This window comes from Musa acuminata, chromosome BXJ1-4 (genome assembly GCF_036884655.1).
Source record: "Musa acuminata AAA Group cultivar baxijiao chromosome BXJ1-4, Cavendish_Baxijiao_AAA, whole genome shotgun sequence".
NCBI lineage: Eukaryota > Viridiplantae > Streptophyta > Magnoliopsida > Zingiberales > Musaceae > Musa > Musa acuminata.
This window is the reverse complement of record NC_088330.1, coordinates 7,742,779-7,766,205: the sequence shown is the minus strand read 5'-3', so window position 1 is coordinate 7,766,205 and position 23,427 is coordinate 7,742,779. Positions and strand designations below refer to the sequence as shown.

The 23,427-nt window shown below is 35.8% G+C and overlaps 1 protein-coding gene across 4 annotated transcripts; it reads right to left on the bottom strand.

Annotated features, from left to right (window-relative positions):
* Window positions 1-925: 925 nt before the first annotated feature.
* On the bottom strand, window positions 926-21,894 carry LOC135585588 (clustered mitochondria protein-like). Of its 4 annotated transcripts, XM_065163148.1 has the most exons (29): window positions 21,736-21,894; window positions 20,856-21,111; window positions 19,676-19,737; window positions 18,521-18,710; window positions 18,300-18,431; window positions 17,884-18,043; window positions 16,643-16,836; window positions 16,440-16,541; window positions 15,339-15,474; window positions 15,043-15,171; window positions 13,391-13,805; window positions 12,409-12,513; window positions 11,472-11,590; window positions 10,084-10,192; window positions 9,905-9,997; window positions 9,067-9,198; window positions 8,798-8,968; window positions 8,639-8,725; window positions 7,414-7,548; window positions 5,258-5,413; window positions 5,113-5,181; window positions 4,557-4,715; window positions 4,391-4,447; window positions 4,278-4,318; window positions 4,019-4,138; window positions 3,611-3,920; window positions 3,421-3,528; window positions 2,678-2,749; window positions 926-1,658 (listed from the first exon to the last, which is right to left on the bottom strand). In XM_065163148.1, the coding sequence occupies exons 2-29, from the start codon at window positions 21,109-21,111 to the stop codon at window positions 1,212-1,214; spliced, it is 4,266 nt and encodes a 1,421-aa protein (XP_065019220.1). In that variant the 5' UTR covers window positions 21,736-21,894; the 3' UTR covers window positions 926-1,211. The 4 variants fall into 4 exon arrangements, with proteins under 4 accessions (XP_065019220.1, XP_065019198.1, XP_065019212.1 ...); XM_065163126.1 differs by having other exon boundaries at window positions 4,278-4,447; XM_065163140.1 differs by having other exon boundaries at window positions 4,278-4,447; window positions 9,911-9,997.
* Between the last annotated feature and the right edge of the window lie 1,533 nt (window positions 21,895-23,427).

The following is a 23,427-nucleotide window of genomic DNA, read 5'->3' as shown; positions in this document are numbered from 1 at the left end:
TGAACATATGTATTTTCTAATTTGAATTCTTTCTTAATCCATCATATATATATATATATATATATATATATATATATATATATATATATATATATATATATATATATATATAAGATTGCACATAAAAGAAAGAAAGACAATTAATGGTTCAGAAGTAACCCTTTTGAATGCTCATCACACTCGTCTCTCCCAGCTATCTTACTTTTCTTAGGAAATAATACTACTACTACTACTACTACTACTAATAATAATAACAATAACAATAATAATAATATGGGAAGAAGGCAAAAATTAGTCTCATATTACGAAAAGAGAAAAAAAAGGAAATTTATAAATTAACAGCATATCTTTATACATAACATTAATCTAGTGGTTCTTTCTTTAGAAATCTAAATCCAAATCATTTGGTATATATTCTTGCAAATCTTATGAAGAATATTTCCCAAGAATAATTCTTCGACTACAATCCCTCTACATTAAATGGAGAAAAGCATGTTTCAGTACCGTTTAGGTTAGTTATGGAACAATTTATTATTATTTTATTGTTAAAGATTACCTTATCGTCAAACAGAAAACTTTACAGATATAAATTCTTTATGAAGACTTATATATACATATACAAGGAAAATGTTCTTGATCAGAGAAAAAAGTGTTTCTTGACACCATGTGAATCAAACTCTCGGCCATTAGTGAACAGCAGAGCCAGAAAACATTTCAGACGAGCGTTTCTGTTCACGACACGCATGAACGAGAGATTCTTCGACGGTCTACGAATAATTGATCGACGTAATACCACAACAAAACTCAAGGGTTTTAAGGATATGCTCAACTCGTCGACAACATCTCAAAAACGACCTGTATCAAGGGAACAAGATCGGATGTAACCTCTAAAGATGTCACAGGCTGAACAACCACTTATCTCTAATGAAACCTAAAAAGAAACTGCAATAATGGTTTTATTTAGAATCTAACACAACGAGATTTATAAATGGAAATCATCGAGGAGGAAAAAAGAAAAATCAACTGGCGAACTTTAGTGTCTCTTCTGTTGATCAGGCTTCAGCCTGATGTCACCATATTAAGAATTTTGGATGCCGACTAAAGTGTCGACCAGTTGGCCATTCCTCGATGAACTAAGAACCTGATTAAATCAGTTTTGTGAAGATCCGTGGTTTAGCCTTGATAAAGAAAACTAATTTTCTGCCTTCCTCTCATAGTGTGGCCTTTAATTTGGACTTCTGTTTCTTCAAGTCCAAAGAAGCCAAAGATGTCCCCAATCCAACAGGAGCTTGATCTCCGTGATTTGATCCATTGGCAACACTGGCTCCAGCAGAGCCATCAGACACGGGCCCACTGCTGGGTTCCGTCGTTGGTTCATGTGCTTGATCACTGGTCGGAGCCTCAGGTGTAGAACCTGAATTGATGATGTTGAGAAGTTGTGACAGTGGGGGCAGCCGTTGGACAGGATTTACATTCTGGCGTACAAGAATGCCTCTGGCCACAGCTTTCTTACGCACTTCTGCTGCTGCTCGAGCTGCTCTCTCATCAACTCTCCTTCCACGAGGAAGAGCCTCACCAGCAACAGATTTACTTATCGGTGTGCTCGCATTCCCAGATCTGGCTGCAACTTGGAAAGCTTGTAGCAGTTCAGGATATGCCTGTTGAAGCAAAAGAAAAGGTATGTGGGGGCTGGATATTGAGACTAGGAAATGCATGAACTGCAGGAAAAAAAGAGAAGGTTCTAGCTCATGTTTTATAGCTTAAAGAAAACCAGTAGGAAGAAGCTTCGAGAAATGCAAATTACTGTCATTTAGGCATGCATCTATCACTTCATCGTTTACAAGCAACTAACCAACAGCATACCAATGGTCATCCATGGATCTCAATTGATCCGAAAAAGGCATCGTCTTCTACTGACTCAACAACAGTGTAGGTGCGGAATGGTGCAAATGTAGACGATGAGCCATTATGAACCTACCTACTCTTAGAATCATAAAACAGAATGAGCTAATATTTCCCAATTGTTGTTATTAAACTTTAAAACTGTTTGTAAAGACTGCATAAATATATAAGGAGATAATTGGTTTAATTCCTAAATTGCAGCACGCTATGAAAAGATGCACTTAGGCAATTACAATATTGCCATAGGTTGTGCACTAACGGCGCTAGTCTTTTAACCTATATATTTATAGCATTACTTTCAAGAAAACTAATGCATCAATCAATAACACAGGCATGAAGCCCAAAGTACCTGCATTACTATCAGGACATTAAAGCAAAACAAGAGTAAACATGTCATTCAATAGGAAAGGGCTAATTTGACATTTGGGCAGTCGCCTTATCCATATTTCCGCCTATTTATAAACTTGGCATACACATTATGAAGACAGGCGTACTTAAGATAGTCGTCTGTAACTAAAATGAAACATATAAAAAGAACACTGCAAAATCATATTGCTCTAACTCAAATGACTGACTAGAGATTTATCGAACAAATCTGAGCAAAAAAGCCAAGTATTCTGACGCATTTTTAGCACTGCAGAGCATAAAGTCTTGGTGGCAGATGATATTGTCTGCACTTCTCCATATCAGGGAACATATCGAATGGTGAAATAACTCAGCATAAGCATAATGTTTATAAAGAAACTCTAATATAGGAGATTAAAATTATATGGACCTTTAAAATATTAAAAGCCATTAGGGCAGAAGCTGAATCCAGAGCTTGTCTTTTTTGCTTTTGTGCATTCACCTGGCTCAAAAAAAGTGTTACAATCAAATCATCTAAACATGAGAGTGAAAATGCAACAGAATGTAAAGTAAACACTGAGTGGGTTCACATGCCGATCAAAACCTACCATAATCTTTGAAAGAACTGATGGTGATATTTAACAAAATATAGGTCTAAGAACACTTAACTGATCTAAACTGTTCCATAAACTTTAAATGTTCATTTATACTATTAGAAAAAGAATGGAGATTTACCTTGATCACTGCTAATTTCCCTATTTGCTAGGTCTTATAAGGGTTTGCTTCTAATTTCCCTACTTGCTAAGTGTCACAAGGATTTGCTTCACTAATAGAAGGGGCTAGAACCACCTCTCATGTCTTTGTTATTGTAAAGTTTCAACAACACAGAGAGGTAACCTCTCTTCTACTCCCTCTTTGGCATGCTAAGTTAGTGCCAGTCAAATAGTATGCTAACTTGAGGCCCACATCAAAAGCAATTTTTCATTGAATTGTGCAAAAGAAAAGGTAAACCTTCTAGCCAATACTATCTAAATATATAGATCTTAATTAGTATTCTCTCAGTTGTATAGTATTCTGATGCCGACCACTAGCAGCAGCAGTATTTTTTTACTCATGAAGCAGACAAGAAAATAATCATTACAGTATCACCAATGCATTGAAACTTGCATTTACCTGTCGCTGACGCAATTTAAATGTCTTTATCCAATTTTCTGAGTCTTGTGTTCTTGAGTCTTCCTCTCCAAGCTGCTTAACAAGTATACCATGAGTTTTCTTTTCATGCTGCCATCAGAAAAACCAGTTAGCAGCAAATACTAGCATCATCTTTTAAGCTAAATCAACGAGTAATTCTCAAGATACATGCCTGAACAGAAAGCTTGTAGGCACCCATAGAGTTAAATGCAATAGCAAGAGCATGATAACACACTGCAGTTTGAATATGTTCAGGACCGAGAAGCCGTTCATTCTTTTTAAGAGCTTCTTGTAAGTAACGGAGAGCGGTTTTCGTATTTCCAATATCCTGGTACATCATAGCAACATTTATGAAGGTTGCAGCAACATCAGGATGATCAGGACCAGATGATAAACTAAGTAGAAGCAGTGTTCGAGACATATGCCGCAGAGCAAGTTCTGTCTGATTTAGACCATGGTAGAAAAGGGCCATGTTACCATAGCTGAAATTCCCAAACACCAAACTATCAGTTTCAAATTGGGAGCAATGGTGAAGGACATTAATATATCAAATAAAACACCAAAGAAGACAAGTTAATACCTATGAGCAGTATCAGGGTGATCTAGACCAAGACATCGCTCATTTATGATCAGTTCCTTATGCTGCTGCACAATTGCTGCTGGCACATCACCTGCATGATATAGAACCATTGCAAGATACCTGAGAAAAAAAGAAACAAGCATCATCAAGAAGAGCATGTCATAAAAATTAACATACATCAAAAATAACAAACACAAATGCGGTTTAATTTCAGGATCAATGACTAACAGAGAATACATGGTAAAATATCGGATCATACCGGCAACAGCTAGCCACATCTTGGTGCAAAGGACCTGTAATCTGTAACATGTAACTAAAATTTAGAACTCCGAATGATAGTACAGGTAAGAAACATGAAAGAAAAGAGCCTACCTGCTGAAGTATGGAAAAGGCTTCAGAAAAAAGGGTGTAGGCCTCACTAAGCAGTCCCTGAAACAAAATAGCATCATTTGTTAGTTTAACAATGACAGTAGTACATCATAAATGCAAGCAAACACACAGAAAAAAGTTCTTTTTATTAGTGCCTCATGGTATGTACCTCAGCTAACCTAGCTTTCCCTGATTCCATGAGATTCTCTGCTTCTGAACATATTGGAACAGAATGCTTTACAACGGGTTGAAGATTCAATATATCTGAGGTTTGAAATGGAAGTGAAGCATCAAGATCATACTTTCGTGCTGCAATCGTTATCCCTACCTGTTGCAAGCACAAAAATCTGATAAATAATCTTGACATCCTATTACCAGAGGCAATAGCAAGCATAGACAATTCAATAACACTAGTCTGCGACTAGTAAAGAACCACCACACAAACACCAAGGTTTATCATGAATAACTAAACTTAGTTGCTTTTATAAACATATACCTCATAGTAGACAACTAAGAAAAAATAGAGATTATTCTAATTGTATGCTTAAGAAAATTGTACAAATAAATAAAACCATAACAATTCATGAAATAGGCAAAAGATCAATCAATAAAGAACCAGAAAGTATATTGCCATCCCAATCGGACAACAAAAATATAAAAAAAAATTCTTACTGAGCAGGTATACAGAAAAATATCTGTTAATAACAGGAGAAAAGATGTATAACCTTTAGGCACAGATTGCGAATAACTGCAATAGTTTTTACCCGGGTCCTTGCATCATCTGGTAATTCAAACTTCAAAAAGGACAAGTCAAAACTATTAGATCGACAATTTTAACTGTGAATAGAAATGGTGAGTGATTGATGATACCTGATATTTAAATCTTGCAAATTCCTGAATGCGGGACCATAGTCCTTCAGAGGTTAAACGCATATGTGCTAAGTGATCCTTCATAGAAAATTCTCCATGGCTCCAACTCATTTGACCCTTTATGAGCTTACGAGGAGATTGGTGGTTTTCTTCGGCCTGATGGAGATTATGTAGAAGGATAATGGAATTTAATCATAAACAAAACATTCTAGTATCAGAAAGGAATACTAAAATACAATCCCAAGGGTGCATTTCCTTTTGTTTGTAATAGGCATGGAAACAATATCATGACAAGTTGCATAAACAAAGGCAGTTTTCTGAAAATCTTAGAACCATAACCGAAACCAAGAATGACAAGTTTTTTTTTAATTAGCATAACCGAAACCAAGTATAACTATAGAGCCTTTTATAATAATTAAGATATCCAATAAACCTCAAAGCACATGAACTGTAAGGTGGACTGACCCTAAACCATTAGGCAAGAATGGTTCTCGCTTTCCCCAATTGTTGGAACTTTTTCCATCAGGAAAAGCCGCCACGACTCATGATAACATTTACAGAGGCAAGAAACAAGCTTGATAAGGAAATTACAGGTATCAAATTATCTATTTCGAGATTTAAACTCATGCAAAGGCTGAAAAGTGGAAGATTAAATGTTGTACAAATGGTTCACACTTTAACAGGTTTCAAGCTGGATCGTGGAGAAGCCTACGTTACAGCCAAAACAACCTAGACACCTTAAAACATCTTCATGTTCAAGTTTCACTTTGTTTGTGAAACACATTAGTGCACAAAGAATCAAATTTATAATATCTAGAAGAGAGATAATTGCACAGGTAGTGGTGTGTATTAATTAATTATCTAAATGTCCTCTTAACATTTATCTACCATACCTCAATTTACAATCCAAAAGACATTAAACCTTCCAAGAGGCACAGGAATATTCAGTGGACTGAAAGAAATCAGAAAGAGGAGCTTTCAAATAATATATTTTTTCTTTAGAAATATCTACATTGGATCAGTCAATTGATATAGAGATTGCTGACACAAAGTATGCTAACAGATGATCATCATGGGGAATGCTTATGAGATTTGATGTTTGGTTTCAAGGATTGTCATATCATGTATCAGACCCATAATGGTTGTTGGCCGGACCAGTATGTACTGACACATGACACACCGGGACATACCAGTGTTTCAAAGACGAAGGAGGAGGAATGCACAATGGGGGAGGAGGAAGGTGGAGAAAAAAAGAAGCAAAAGAGGAAGGAGGCCGTGGAGCAAGAGAAGGGAAAAGGGGAGGAGGCGGTGGAAGAGGAAGAATGAGGGAAAAAAAGCAGTGGAGGAGAAGGAAGAAGGGGAGCGAGCATAGAAGAGAGATAGGTGGCATCGAATGACAATGGCGACAACAGCGATGGCATCAGTTCCACATGCCTCGCGAGAAGAGGAATCAGCTTCGCAAGACTGAGTTGGACGGGACCACTAGAAATGGCACAATCATCGTACCGATTTACACTCAGACTGGTACATACCGCCCATTTCGTATCGATCCAAGCAAAATAGATTTCCTTGCTTGGCTTGAACCTCATTATATTTTCAACTCGAACAATACTGAAAAAGAAATTGATCACAACATCATGGATGAAAAATGACAAAAACAAAGTTGCTTACAATGGGCCCATTGGTGCACCTTACTATCACATAGCTCAAGTATCCATACAACAAGTTCGTACCAATCCAGGCAAAACATATTTCCTTGCTTGGCTTGAACCTCATTATATTTTCAACTCAAATACTACTGAAAAAGAAATTGACCACAACATCATGGATGAAAAATGACAAAAACAAAGTTGCTTACAATGGGCCCATTGGTGCACCTTACTATCACATAGCTCAAGTATCCATACAACAAGTTCCTATTATTTCAATCATTTGTTAATGAAATATATATGATATAATTTTGTGTCTACATATTGAAACCTATTACTTTACTTCAATATGATGACAGTATATAGACATCCAAGTGCTTAAGAGATCAATAAGAATAGGCATAATAAAATGAAGGAAAAAATAAAAATATATCATGTATGAGAAGTACAATTTCAACAGAAAATTTTGCAATAGATGCAAACAAGAGGAGGTGGGATTTTTTGTACCTTCTTTTGGGCTTTTGACTGAATATTGTCTGAACTATCTTCTGCACCAACTGGTGAAACATGCCCAGTAAAACAATTAAAGAAATGTGTGATGGCTGGTCCAAGATCATGATCCTCAGACTCCCTTAGCAAATCCTACAAACAAAAGAAATAATAATTAATCCAGTGAACAAATGAGTGAATTAGCAATATATAATGAGGAAACATAGAAAAGTATTTTAGAATAAGAAACTTTATTTATTAGCATCATTCCTATGCAAGTAGCATGGGAGGCTCATTACATCAACACCAATTAGCAAACGAGGAATCAGCTAAAGAAATGATAGGTATCTAATGCCTATCATAACTCAAGTACTTGAAAACAGGATATTGTTCTTTATTAGACAAAACATATGACTAACATCTAATATCACCACTACAGGTATCTACAGTCAACAAACTATCGAGCTAATTGAACTGGAGAGCATCAAATGAATATCAAAATGCTTGCAAAAGTAGGGGAATATGAATACAAAGTATCCTGAAAGCCATAACTGCAACTACACTGGTAATCTCCAATAAAATAGACATAAACACATTAATACACATAAAGATAAAATATACACAGAATTTGTGCATTAACATGTGCATATTTAAGTATGACCAGCACAAATTCTGACTTTCCAGATTCCTCTTATGAGGGCCAGGACTAGGAACTAATTTCAATAAGATATGTTGTTGATTGCCCTATTTCTTAAAATAAGCAAAACAGAATAAGAACATAATTTTCTTTGGCACGATTAATAAATCAAAATCAGATATGTGCAACATCACTTAACTGCTGAATCATATTTGAAAATATTAGATTGTACTCTTAACATATTTCTCATAACTGATAACATAAGGAATGCAGCATCTCCTCAAAGGTTTTGACCAAGGATTGAAACATCGTACCGTACCAAAGTTTCGACATTCGCTCGGTAGGGTACGGTATTGTATATCAAGCGGTATATATATATATATATATATATATATATATATATATATATATATATATACGGCCCGGTAACGGGCGGTCCATGTACCGGTTTGCTGACGGACCGATATGTACCACCCATACCGAGTGATATTATTCGAAATTGAAGATCTTGGTTTTGAGTACACCATCCTTTAGAACTTCTATGCATCCATGTAGCTTATGAATCAAGATATATAGAAAGAAATTAGATGGCACAAAAGAAAGTACCTTTAGGATGTGCTTTGTTGACCTAACAACAATCTCAGTGGAACACATATCCCATAGATGAGGCAAATGCTTTACCATATTAGCTACCTGGTCACCAAAACGGTGGGATTTAGCACATGAAAAGCTTGTGACAGACACAAACTATACAACGAAGCATACTTTTCCGAGATAGCGAATATTTATTCCGTGAGCATGAAATGCATCTGCTAAAGTTTTGCCATCCATGGGTGAGATCTCAAGAGAGCAAAGATCTTGAACAAATTTTGGGAGAACCACATCCACAAGATGAGAACCAGCTTTTCTAACAATTGCTTCATCTGCAGCAATTTCCTAATAATAGAAAGGAAAAAAAAAGCAAGATATAGTTTATGCCAAGAAAAGATAAGTATGATAAGACCTACAGTAAACTATCAGTTAAGCTAGATTACCTCTGGATTGCCTGCCAGTTTAAATTCAGTAAATACATTCGGATTCAAAAGTATTTCCTCAGATGAAATACTATGCACAGAAGGTGCAGAGGCACATTCTTCATCTGCTTTGATGTGGACATCTGTACTATCCTACAAAGATATAATTTTCCGGATTTAGAACCATAACAAGATCTTTTTCATCGTTTTCACATAAAAAATTAATAGAAATGTTTTCCTTGCAATAATAAAAATGATTTTCCTTGTCAGGACAACTGCAGTGCTGATGACCTGTCAAAATAGCACAGACAACATGCCTTGCCACAGGCGCATGTCACGGCTAATGCCTGGTATGTGCACCCAACATTGTATGTTAGTCCTATGCGCACACAATCAAGAACTTGGCATGATACACCTAATATTTATCTGGAATAATAGCATGTGGTGGCATAGCCAGTATGATCAATCCATGCTTTGTTTGTACATATAGTACTTGTGGTGCAAGGACCATTGAAGTGGACAATTTTATGACCTTACAACAGTTATCTCAACCAAATTTAGGCAAATATTTTTGAGCAAACAATAGGAGAAGTACCACAATAAAAACAGTGGCACTTCTCTCAGAAGAGAAAGCAGCCTACCCCTTTCTTAACTTTTTACTATACTGTAATTCTAAAAGTGAAGTGGTTTTTACCATAAACACAATTTTACAAGTAAATGGTCCCACAGGGCAATACTAGTGAATGCATTCTCATGCTAACAAAAATAAATGCCATGCACAGAATATATTCAACATGAAAAATTTACTCAACACAAATAATTTGTCACCACAGGGAAAAAAAGGTCTGATAGCACTAACTGTTACATCAGCACCAGTAGAATCTTGATTTGGTGCTTCTGGGACCTTTTCTGTGGTTCTAGCACTAGACTGTGACATCTCTGCTACTTCAGCCTGGATAATGTAAGTGATGATAGACTTGATAATGAATCTCTGCTTCCAATCATGAAAATTTTTTTTCTTAACGAAGATGATTTTACCTCACAAAATGAAGCAACAAGCTCCGGCCTCAAGACACAAAACCGGTGCACAGGGCCAATATAATTTACATCACGAGGAGTCACTCTCATCAAATCCAAAAGATAGTGCCTAAGGAAATAGCAAAATATCATAGAAACAACATGAAATTTTAAATTTTAACTATGCTAGTCTAGTCTGAACTCCGCTGATCAATTCATATGACTATGCAAATTGATCAGTGTGTTTTACCTCTATAACATTTAGTCTATGTAACCATAAACCTTCAAAACAATTCAAAGAATACAAAATAAATCAGCCTTTCATAAATATAAAACATATAATACACATCAATAATGAAGCATATGATAGTGGCAAAAGCCTTCCAATTTCACCTAGAAGACCTACCTTTTCATATTTAAGGCCTTCCAAGAACATACAATTGAATTTTTTTTGGTGAACTAAGAAGTTAACTAGCTAAAAAAATAAATGAACCACATTTTCACAACTCAAGAAACACCCTAAGACTCGTTAAAAGAAAAAAGTAGAGTAAAAGAAAAACATCTTCTAGCTTGTCTTTCCTAAGATTATTGCAAAATCCTAGTAGGTTGTTTTAGAAGTACTGCTCGGCCCACAAAAGACAAAAGAATGCAATGATGCAAAAAGAAAAAAATCATGTTAGATCTAGTGTCTTGAAAAACTTCAATCAGAAAATAAAATGAAACTAGACCAATCACTGTTAAAAACCATGTAGTCCAACAAAACAATCACAATGATTTGGTGAACCAGGGGATTTAAAAAATTGTGTATCCCATGTATCTTAATATAAAAGTTTGCAATGTTGCATGATTAAAATGTAACAAAGTTCCAGAAATAAAGGCATAGAATTAGAAAGCCCAAGCATGCACACATAATGCAAAGCACAAGGGCATATCTTATCAAATACTTGAAAATACACTCATTTTTTTTCAAATGTATATAACTATTTACATGCATCAAATGCATCTATAAGGTGTACACTAAATGTATGTATTTGCTTTGTGCCTGTGTTTGTGTTTGTTCTATGCATGAGTGTCTCTAGAAATGTATACACACAAAAAAGATAAGAGGGTCCAATTTATACTCAAATTTTTTATAAAACTCCTAAAAAGAAAGAAATTGATATCTGTCATCCAGTTTTGGAAGGAAATGATCAAAAAGCACTCCTTTTCTCAGTTTTGAAAGAAAAAAAAAAAAAAAAAAAAAATATATATATATATATATATATATATATATATATATATATATATATATATATATATATATATATATATAATAAAATAAGGTGTGCTTGTATCAAAACCAGTATGGTAAATAATACTGCCAGAGTAACTAACTTCATTGAGATAAGCAAGAGGCCAATATTTGTTACCTGTCATCACTACCTACAATACCCTTGCATTCTATTGGAGCAGCTAATTTGACAGCATTGCCAGAACCATCTAAGACTGTGTGTTCCTTCAAGTGGAGCCGTTTAGCCGCCTCTACAACCTACAAAACATCATTAAATGATAAGTCACAAGATTGTTCATGGAACAATGGTGTCAAGTGAAGTTAAATTAAGAGATGGAAATACTAAAAGAAACTAGTAGTTTGAGCAGACCACAAGAATACACAAACTATGCCAAAATCCTGTATATGTAACCATTACATCAGCGGCATCAACAACCTTATATCTTTAAGATATGCTTATGTTGTGAGAAGAATGACGTAGACTGATGAAAATATCTATAGATCCTTATTATTCAAGAATACTATAATGAATTGCAAAAGTCCATCCCTCCATCAGGAGCGTGCACTTATCTTGAACCAGGAGGTCCTCTATTTTATCAAACCAACCTCACCTGTCACTATCTCAGGGGAGCTAAACTAGATAGCTAAGCAATTTGATATCTAAAAGTGCAGGAAAATGTAATTACAGAGTGACCTTAGCATCATGTGGTTGCTTTAGAAACTAAATGCAGGTAATAAGCTATCATTATAGAAGCCATAATTGCTGGGCATTGTTTTTCTAGTTGCCACAAAATTCTCTAAGCAAAAGGCCAGATTTTGATTTTTCATAAATTTGTTGGCAAGCAAATTGCAAATTATAAAAGAGACTAATTTGAGTAATCAAGTTCATAAAAAAAATAAAAAAATATATGACGGTTGCCGGTGACTTCCACATGGAGTCAACAAGACGTCCAAAAAGTTTCAAAATCCAATGATACAAATAACAACATATTTATCACAAATTCAATAAAAAACAAAAAATAGGCCAAAAAGCAAAGAAATGTTATTATTCTAAGAAGCTATTACAAGTGACTCACCTTGGAATGAAATGACTCGTTCCAACAGATCTTCTTGCCGTTATCAACGGAACCATACAGTAGCGAATTTGATTTATCTCCTTGAAGGATACCAGGAATGATGCTCTGGAATAAGAGTGTATATAAGATCCAGAAAACACTGAGACTTACCCAATTTCCATTAAAAAAGATTCAAAACTTGGGTGCTGTTAAGAGTGATAAAACATTGATGACAATACACAAAAGCATCTCAGGCAAACACTGTAGTCAATTATACCACTGAGAATCAGAATAAAAAACCTCCACCTTCATGCTATCTATGGGAGAAACTACATATGTTGGCATGCCAAGACTTTCCAATGAACCTAGATGTACAGTAAAACATGGAAAATATGAAGATTATAAGATCAATAACTCTCAATTCCCTTTGAACTTTCAGAAGGCACAGCATTATATTATGATGTAGTGCCTTTTATACACTTTGTTAGCCTGTGGCTCTTCTTTCTTAGATATAGACATCCTTTGCTTGATATTTTTCTTTAATTAAATGGTGAAGTAAAAGGCTCCTAAGGGATGAATTACTAGATGGACACACCACAAACAAGTTCAAAACTAGCAAAATAGTGCTTTGGAAACTTTCAGATGTATGAGCCAACCACCCAGAAAGAAAAGCAAAAGAAAACTCGTATCAATGATTTTCCCAGAATACCTGTCTATTCTACTATCATGAGCAATGAACTGATAAATTAACAAACAATGAACGGATAAACATCACAAGCAATTTGGACATGCAATACACAAATATTTTTCAGCAGTGAACTACAAATATAGCTAAAACAAAGATGGTGAGTAAAGCCATCATATGCATTACAGTCCATTGAGAATTAACTTTCAAATAAAACAAAAAAGAGAATATTAAATAATGATTTTAAGATAAAGAGCTCCCAAGACAAAAAGGAGGAGCAAAAGGTGACTAATAAAAAAGAAGGGTCTCCAAGATCACCTGTGCTACCACCCTATGACCTCTGTAATCGACGATAGCCATTGCAAGATTATAAAGTCCAGGGACATCAGCTTCCTGGTAGGCTTTGGTTCCTTTCAGATCATTATTTGCTGAAGCATATGTGGCCTGCTCACTATCAGTAATCTGTACCTCAGCAGATGCATCAGTTGTAAGATCTGGAACATCTTGTTTTTGTTCCTTGTCTGAGTTTGTCGACGTACACAAACCAGAGTTTCCAGTGGCCCCAGGCAACTTATTGCTAGAGGTACTTCTTAAAGAATTACATAGAACTTTGTCTTCACAGTTCCCAGCAGCATCTCGAGAGTTAGCCAGAAGATTTGGTTCTAGAGTTTTGGATATATATCCAAGGTCCGCATCCACAGCAAAACTAAAGAATATGTTATTATGCACGTACCTATAAAAGACAGAGCAGATGAGTTTGTTAAGAAAGACCTAGTGTTGTGTAGAAACATGTACAAGAAGATTTTACATGGGACATAGCACAAATATACAATTCCATGTAAATATGTAAAAATAAAGGAAAACTGGAGGATGTGTGTGATACAAGGAGCAAATGCTAAATGGCACACTTTGCAGCAAAAGACGGCATTCATCAGAAGGAAGACTAGCAAATGATATTTAAAAAATATTTTATTCGTTCAGGCACCACCAAGGTTGAGGAAAAGAAGTCATGCAGACCCTTTTTGAACATATGCTGGCATAGACATAACAAAACATTTGCACTTGAGAATTTATAATAATAATAATAATAATAATAATAATAATAACACTGAGTCATGATCCCTAACTTCCCAGAAAATGGTAGGTCAGTACCAAAAAACTCCATGGTATAACCCAGTTACACAAAACACTGAAGGTTGACAACCAACACAATCTGATATATTAACTAAATGAACAATAAGAATGGGACAAGTATAAAGTTTCTCTCACCAAGTGAATCAGCTCCAAACCTGCTGACTACTTGCCAATACAACAGAAGTTCTAAGACATGCTATCACATAATAGCAGAAAATATCACAATATATCTAAAGGAACTCAAATGGTGGCAAATTCACATTAACCTTCAAAATCAGGTTAGATAGCCAATCTATGATCCTTGGATTAATTATAGCCCAAACAGAGATTTCTCCATCTTCCATGTCGATCTAAAGGCCATCTATATATAGTTGTCTCTCCATCCATCTATCTATATATAAGGATCATATAAATTACTGCATAATTCCTCCATGTTATATTATATTAGTTGTTTGTCCATCATCTATCTACTAGTTATATTGCTTATCTACTGTAAAATAACTGCATCATTACTCCACATCACATTACATGCTCAGATTTGGTAGAGGAACAAACAATATCTGAAACACAACGTTTGAATCAGAAAATATTTTAAATATAATAAAGTGAACATATTTGTGCAAAAATGTAAAACTTCATCTTCATGTCATCGAGTTTATCTTCAATCAAACTGCATTTGATCCACAATGCAAGTGCATCATGGTGCTGTTTCATCTACAGATATATTTTTTTCCATAGAGATATTACTAATACTACCAAGTACTTATTGATCAACAACACACATTCACAAACTTACAAAACACATTAGCAATACATACTTCTCTAGTTTAACTTACATATGAAAACACTCTGGATCAGTTGGATTAATAGGGGGAATACATCTGCTAATGACTCCTATTGCACCTTTAATTGCTGCATCAATAAAATCACATGTCACTTTATAAAGAGCCCTTCCTCGCAATATCCTGAAACAAAATAGTAACTTTAAGTCGGAAAACTGTAACTTGTTATACGACTCCTTGGAAAAACAGTTCTCAGCAGAAGACCGACAAAAGAAGTTAGGAAGCGGAAAGTGATGAAGAAATCAGGAAAGAGTTCAAACCTAATCACATATACAATTATAAAAACAAACCTTTCTTGGAGAGTCTTATGAGGAAACTCTCGACATGATTGTAATTCTTCATTCCAATCTCTCTGCATACCAATAAGCTCAGTTCCAAATGAAAGAGCAAGAGCATCCTCTGATCTAGCTGGGTCTCTCTTATGATCTGCAAAAAAATTATTGAGTTCATAAAAAAAAATAAAGGGTAAAATTTAATCTACTGACTGAATATAGACAGCTGAGCATTTTGGAAGATAGAGGCACCAAAAGTTAAAACAATTTCTGATTCCCTTATGAAACCATGACATATGAAAGTATGAAGTCCGACAAAGAGGACATAAGTTTGACCGATTGAGAGTGAAAATGAAGCTAAGAACAAAGTTGTGCATGTTATATACAACTACAAAGTTTCAAATAAAGTTGTATATGATTAGGGGCCTAAAGGATGTATCTCTCAACAAATTGACCATATTTTAGCAGTAGCTTCACTGCTTCAGCAACTGAGAACTTGCTTTATTTTCCTATCTTTTACCAGAGTCTTTAAAAAGTTCCTAAATTTCCTTTTGACCTATGGTTCAATAAAATGAGTGTATCATAGCTTTATTATATCTAAATAAGCAAGTTGCTAGCAGTTGCATTGGGAAACAACTCAAGGAGTCAGACTAATTACTAAAGATTCGAGATTATCCTAAGGGTGGTCAGAACAAGGTGCCAAGAAAGCAATAGCACCAGAATTTCTTTGAGAAAACAATTTAACATATAGGGAAAAAGAAAACTGCACAATAGCTGACGATCATGTATTAGGACACATGGTGACCAGGTTATATAAAAATATATGGAAAATGAGAACAAATTAATAATTGTCCTCATCTAGACATCAGAAAGCGACTGGTCTCCCTTAAGCTCATGAGAACTGTAAAACACAAACCCTTAGTTGTCAGCTGATATGTAAGCTAATTAATCAGGTGTAACAATGACTGTAAAATTAAATATCTGGAAGAAATACCGAACAATATATATATATATATATATGGTAAATATAGACATAAAAATTAATGCAGCCAATGATAGAGAAAAGCTGTAAAATGAATAGGAATTTAAACACTCAGTAACATAACACATTATTAATACCTGGAACAGGATATAATCCCAGCCATGTATTTGGTGGCAAAAGAGACTGGACACTTTCAAAAGGGTGTGCAGATGCTTTCTGTTCTAAAATTTCATGAAAACCTGCAACAATCTAGTTCAGTTGAGAATTGAGAACAATGACAGAATATTATTTTAATGCTTCAACACAAACAAGTTAACAAAAATACAAAAACTTGAGCTACCTTGCTTGAACTTGGGGCTAATCTTTTGCAACAAACCAATTAGGGTGTTTGCCTCACGGGCAGGTTTAGATGGGCTTGGATCCAGACTACTTCTTGTGCTACAATTCACATAAAAGCCTCTAGTGGTTCCTGTGATGCAATACTTTTTTCCTTCTAGTGACACTACATCCATATAAATCAGATCTCCAACTAATCTACAAAACGTAGCAAAATGGATCGAGGTTATAAGTGGCGACAGATACATACTGAATATCTAATAGATATGCTTAAAACAAGATTTCCATATTGCACAAAAGCAAAATCAAGCAGACAATTCTTTACACGATCGACACCGCAGATGTATGAAAACGATAGTTTGTGCAACAGACAACAGGCCTGTCATATTAAATACAATAGACCTACGTATCTTGGGATACTATTCCTAAAGAGAGCCAACAGAATAAATCCATTTTCTCTTCTCAAAGATAGCCAACAGAACAAATCAATTATCTCTCATCTGCTCTTTTTGGTTAGTTGGTGAGAAATATGTATACAAGATGAAAATGGATCAAGAGAAGCAAATAGCAGGGTGCAATTACTATCAATAGCTAGAGTATATCAAAGTGAAAGGCAACAGCACACAACCAAGAATGGGAAGTTTTTTATTATTATTGAAATGATAGAACATTCCCATCTTGCACCAGAGAATAAAACATACCTTGGCACACAACTAATGCATAAATCATCAGAATATAGCACAACAAATCTGAAATAATACATAGAAGCTAGGTAGTAAAATGAGTCCACTTATTTTTATTTAGATCTGTCTTTCTTAGCTGTGCCTGAGAAGCATGAAATAGCATATGTACCCTTGAACTATGAGCTTAACTTATAATCCCATCATGAGTATACATTTAGAAATAAATTTTTTTAAGTTTGTATGTATGCCCTGAGAAAGCATATAAGATAGAGTTCAACTTTACGAAGGATTTGCATCTAGGTAACCTCACGTTTTGCAGGAAGTATAATGCAATTCTGGAATTTTTCTGGGGGTAAGAATGAAAATTTTGGTCTTTTGTCTTTTAATTCCTTTTAGATGGGAAGTTCATGAGACAGCATGAAATTACATCTTAAGAAGCAATTACCATGAGTTAAATTAACAACTAAGTAAAGATCAATGAACAATTAATACGGGGAGCTTAAAAACAAATATCAGAAATACTGAAATAGAACAAAGAAATTTATACAAAAACATAATTTACCTCCTGTAACTTGGAGGTGGGTTAAAAGTGGAATAAACAATGCTTTCAACACATTTAATTTCCTGAGATGAAGGTGATGTCACTAAATCAGAAAGGGTGCCAGTAATATCCTCCATGAAACCTAATCCATCATGCTCTGCAGAATCCACTTTTACAGCATCTGTATAGTGGAGAATCCATAATCAGAATGCACGAGTAATGAAGAAAATGAAGCATGATTGCATTGCAGTAGACATCATTTGCACATAAGATATGCTAAAAAGTAACAAGCATAAAGCAGATACTAAAATGTAAAAACATCAAACAAAACTAATTATGACAGAAACAACTATGGACTTCTTAGTATAGTAGTTAAACATGATGACCAGACATGTAGTGAAAAAACAACTGCTGGACAGCATGTAGCATAGAGAGACCTGCAGTTTTACGCTGTGCACTTTCATGCTGCAAAGCCAGAAATGTTGACAAGGATGTTTGCATATTTGAGAGGGATAGTAATTCCCGGCCACGGCGAATATGAGACCTGATAGATCTGTCATCATATAGTGCTGCAAAATAAAGTCAAATGTTGCTAATTAGGCTGATAAAATTCACAAAAACCAATAGATAAAAATCAGCGGTAACTAAGTCTACACACCTGCAACCATCTCTAAGGAGCAACCTCTAATAGTAATATCTGCAACTTCAGAAATTTCATTGTAGTCTTCTAAATGATAAACAGAACCATCTTTAGTATGCAGCCTCAAATCATAGCATGTAAAGAAACATGTCTCTGGAGCATCAAGAAGGAACTGTCTGATATCCATCACAGAATCCCCTGGGCTTAGCTGAAATTCAAAACCAAAACTGACACATGATTACTTGATTACAAACAAAAATTAATTTGCTATGCAATCGAAAAGGCTTATCAATAACTTGAACTTTATCATGGAAAGAAACTTAAGAGATTAAATGACATCAGCAAGGAAAACACAAGACTGAGAAACAATAACCTACTCTTGTTGCTACAATCATTCTGATGTAAAGACGCAGTGGAAAAGCTAAATGGCTGAGCCACAGGCCACTTTACATCTTCTATCAATTTCTGTAACAGAGGAGAGAAATATCCCACATAGACAACTACACAAGTCAAAAAACTGAGCAACACCCTATAGAGATTCAACAAACAGAGGTAGAGGGGAACCAACTAGACCAAAGGCAAGTGAGTTTTAAAACAGGTTAAATCAACTACACAAGACAATAAAGATTTAGCATAATCTCACAACTAGTGATGTCAAGCCTCTAATAGGTTCCAAATCCTTACCAAAACTGAGTACAGAAAGGAGCTTGCCATATCACCTGTACGACTAGTTTGAAAGTAGTACAATCTAACATCATTGTAGCAGTTTTGAGTTCATGTAAACATGCAAAAGATAACACCACAAGAACTTCATGTGTCTCGAAGTTCAAAGTTAAATTCAATTGAAACTGACATGGGAAAAATGAAAAAGGGGTCTCACTTGTTATAGCAAGAGCAAAGCCTCCACAAGCTATTTATCATAATGTACACATGTCCATGCCCGAAGGCAATGAGAAATCCAACCATGCACGTACAAGACTGAGAACATGAATGTTCATATGATTGTATGTGTAAAGTAACTACAAGTGTCAATTAGAATCCAAGGGCAGCAAAAAGAAGTGAAGTTGTATAGTAGATTAAAAGTTCCCTTCACTAATTCCATGCCATTCCAAAAATGTGATTATATAGCCACAGAAAAAAGGTGTCACCAGCATCTATATTTGAGCAACTAACCTGTAACTCCAGTTTCTCACCAGAAAGTGTCTTGACTGGTACAGGGTAGAGATGAAGCTCACCTGCTTAGCAGCAAAGAGAAAAGGAAGATAATGTTTGCTAGCTTTAGTTGCAAAGCTCCAACAAGAAATTAATTGCAGTAGCATTTAGATACCTTAAAAGACATATACAATACATGTTATGAATATTACAAACAAGCTCAATAACAAGGAGTATAGCAAGGATCAAAATCTTGCTCTTGTACAATATCAGCCGTGGTAAAGTATTGGCAATATATAGTGTACTGAGAGTTGGTACAAGTTGATACTGCTTGGTACCAAAGAATCTGCTACAAGTAGAGAAAGCAGAGAGTGAGCAACAGGAAGAGGAGGAGGGTATGATATTGTAGAATAGAGGAGAGACGGCAACCCAACAACACGAGGAGAGGGAGGAGGACGAGGAGCAATGACATTAATGTGGAGAAGACAATGCAGAAAGAGAATAAATAGCAATGGGAGAAGAGAAGAACAAGAGGAAAAAATAGATTTCAAAAAAGTATAATAGGTACTGGTCCCAGATGATAAATACAGTTCAATGATGGTCAGCTTATCACCCAGAAAGTCAGTGCAGTAAGCTTTCAAGGTAAACAGCTTTACTTTGGATAGAACCAAGTGAAATTGTCTAGTTCGCGTACTAGTTAGCCATCAGACTGGCACACACTGATCCATAACGACCAGGACAGTTGCAACTTAAATTCTTATACAATCATAAACTTTAATCCAAACTACAATGTTTGGCAATTACAACACTTCTCTTTACAAAGGACATAAAGAAGCCAATCGAAACACAAATCCATTCAAGAATAAGAAATGAGAAAAAAAAGGAAAATTAATACAACAACAAGAGAACAATAAAGCAGGATATCTGATAAAAGGTCCAAGGATAAATGATTGGAGTGTTACGTGCATCAAAATCAACTGAGGATTTTGATTATATAACTTTTTTGTGGAGACGGCAATTAGTTTTTATTGAACCAACTACACTTTTTAGCTTGTAATAAGTCACGAGATGTCCAACATCGATGAGCAAAAAAATGAACATGCATAAATTGTTATTTTGGGGCAAAAACTCATTTGATTCCAAAAGAGGCAAACAAAGCATGATGGAAAGTACAACATCAAATGAAGGACAAGAAGTGCACCTTCTGCCTGATCAGTGGTTGTTGCTGGAGCATCTGAATTCTGTGCCTTGTCACCAGCACTCCTATCCGCTGCAGGAGATTTATTCCTTGCCTCTTCAACTCCATTGGCATTACCATTAGATACTTTTGCAGCTTCAGAACCATCGTTGGGTGATGTCAATGGATCAAGAGGCTTTGATTGTGATTCTGAGGAAGTAACAGGAGTGGAATTCAATGCTCTCCACTTGTTCTTTCCCTTGTTAGATTTTCCACCCATCTGTTAAAGATAATGTCATTTAAAGAATATACACTAGTTCAAGCACTAAAACTCCCACTCCATTGTGACTCTTTATAGGACAAAAAGGCAATAAAAAGCTTTGCCATGAAAAAAAAAGTTCAATGCAACTCATTCAAAGAGTTTTAAACAGAATGAGAAAATAAAACTATAATTAAAAATTAACGAAAAAGGAAAGGAAAGAATTCACGACAACTTCTGCATCCATATGAAGGTAATGGCGACAGTACTACCATCGGTCATATTTCAGCATGCCGAAAGCAACAACAAATAGATCGAAACAAGAGAGAAGATAACACAGCAGAAGACGCTTTCACACAAAAAAAAGAAGAAGAAAGAAAACAGAGGCCAAAAGCGTTCTTGATCGAGATTTCATCAACAGAAACAACCGTTTGGCAATCACAACACCCCTTCACAAACGACACGAAGAAAGGAAAGATAAGAAATTAGCAAATAACAAGAGCACAATCCGGCTACCAATTCGCAAAAGCATATAGAAAGACCTTACGGAAATCGGAACTCTTCCGATTGAGCTACCGAGAGAACGATCGGCGAGGGAACCTCCTCGAGAAGAGAGAGGCGCGCCAAGGGGAGCGAGAGGATTACCAGAAACCCGAGGAGGCGGCGATCAGAAGGACGAAGGAATGGGAGAAAAAGGGACGGGGAGGAAGAAGCGGCGGCGCCCGAGTGAGAGACGATGATTGGAGAGGCCTTCCTCTACCTTTGGACGGTTTCGGAGTTTAGCCCTCTTTTTTTATTCTCGGCAAACAGCGAGTGGCTTTCCAAATTCGCAATAATATAAGTTGTTACAGACGAAACCCACCACATGACTGAGCCAAGTAATGGCCCCACAGGCGGACCCGACGGGACCCGAATACTGTCGCCACTGAACTGTGGGATAAGCTATCTATGTAGAATCGACGGGGTGGGAGAAGTGTTGCAGGATATTTGTGTTATTTTTCTGCGAGGGGTTTTGTGTGTGTGGTGGCCTTAGTGGCTGTGCGAGGGCATGCGTGGCGATAAAAATGCTATTTCGGTTTGACTGAATCACCCCTGAAACTTCCCCAAGCTGATGATGTGCGAGACATGGGCCAGATCACCCCTGGAAACGCTGTGTGTTTGTGCAATTAATCTGCAGAGGTCTTTGAGCATTGAATGGAAGCACAAGTCTTTGAGCTTCTTGTGCCTGTTAGAGAAAGTTCATAAATCTTGATGTTGAGTCTAAGTACTAATGATGTACCAATCGAAAAGAAGAAGATATTAACAAAGTCAAAATAGGTTTAAAGTCAGACCGAAGGAAAATTCACTGGTTCAGATGATCTTTCTGATCCAACCGGTATTTGGCTCATGAATTAGCTTTGCTCTCTTATCCATTGTGTTGAGCAAAAACTTCAAGCTAATGCACTCTTGGTTGAGTTTTTGTCCACTCTGATTCCAATTTAAACCCAACGAACTAAAAAGACTTGGATGCTAATGAAATGCCACATTCACATGATCATGCACTAATGGTTAATGGTTACCTCAGACACAATTGTATTAGAGTAATTATGTACTCAAATCCTCTGAATAGAAAGAAAAGGGGAAGAAATCGAGGGAACTAAACCTGGTTTTCATGTTTTCAGTTAGTTGGCAAAGGGTAACTTTTAAGTACATGGGTAAGACCAGAAACTGAGGTTGAGAAACATGACAATATGCAAATGAAACATGATCATTGAGTTCCTAGATCAATTCAACTTTAAGGAAGCAAATAGAAGGTGCCACAAACATATAGAGAATGAAATACCTTACCAATGCTGGAATTCTGCTGCTGTAGACAAATGGAACAATTATGCATTTCTACCAAAAGAATTAAGTGTTTTTCCCAATCACATAGCATACCACACCAGAAAATTTGTTAGGATGTGCCAACTCAAGTTCAATGAAATACAAATTGTAAGATACAAGTCGCATACAAGTGGGCTGAAGTTGAAGAACGAGGCAACTCAATTCTGAGCTGCTTGAACTCATCATATGAGAACAAACTACTCCAACCCATGCTAGAAGTTTACAGTTGATAGTGCATTTTGTGCAAGTTTAGTGATCTTATACTGAATCTGATTTTTTTTTTAAGCACTTTACATAACATTTTTCATGGAATCTCTATAAATCAACTATTTGCTTGGCTGATTAAAAAAAAGAAAAAAAGGAAACCAAATCATTTAGCAAATGTATCAAAAATGAACTTGAGCAACTTCTCTTTTTTACCTTCTGAAAATTGAAACTCTATTTAGGTGGAATTCTCAAGACCAGACTTCCTGT

Coding starts and splice junctions, on each gene's coding strand:
- LOC135585588 (XM_065163126.1), bottom strand. CDS start 21,111: ATGGGTGGAAAATCTAACAAGGGAAAGAACAAGTGGAGAGCATTGAAT. Junction 8,726..8,797: donor ATATTCGCTATCTCGGAAAA/GTATGCTTCGTT, acceptor TTTGGTGACCAG/GTAGCTAATATGGTAAAGCA. Junction 5,182..5,257: donor TTGCAAGATTTAAATATCAG/GTATCATCAATC, acceptor TCCTTTTTGAAG/TTTGAATTACCAGATGATGC.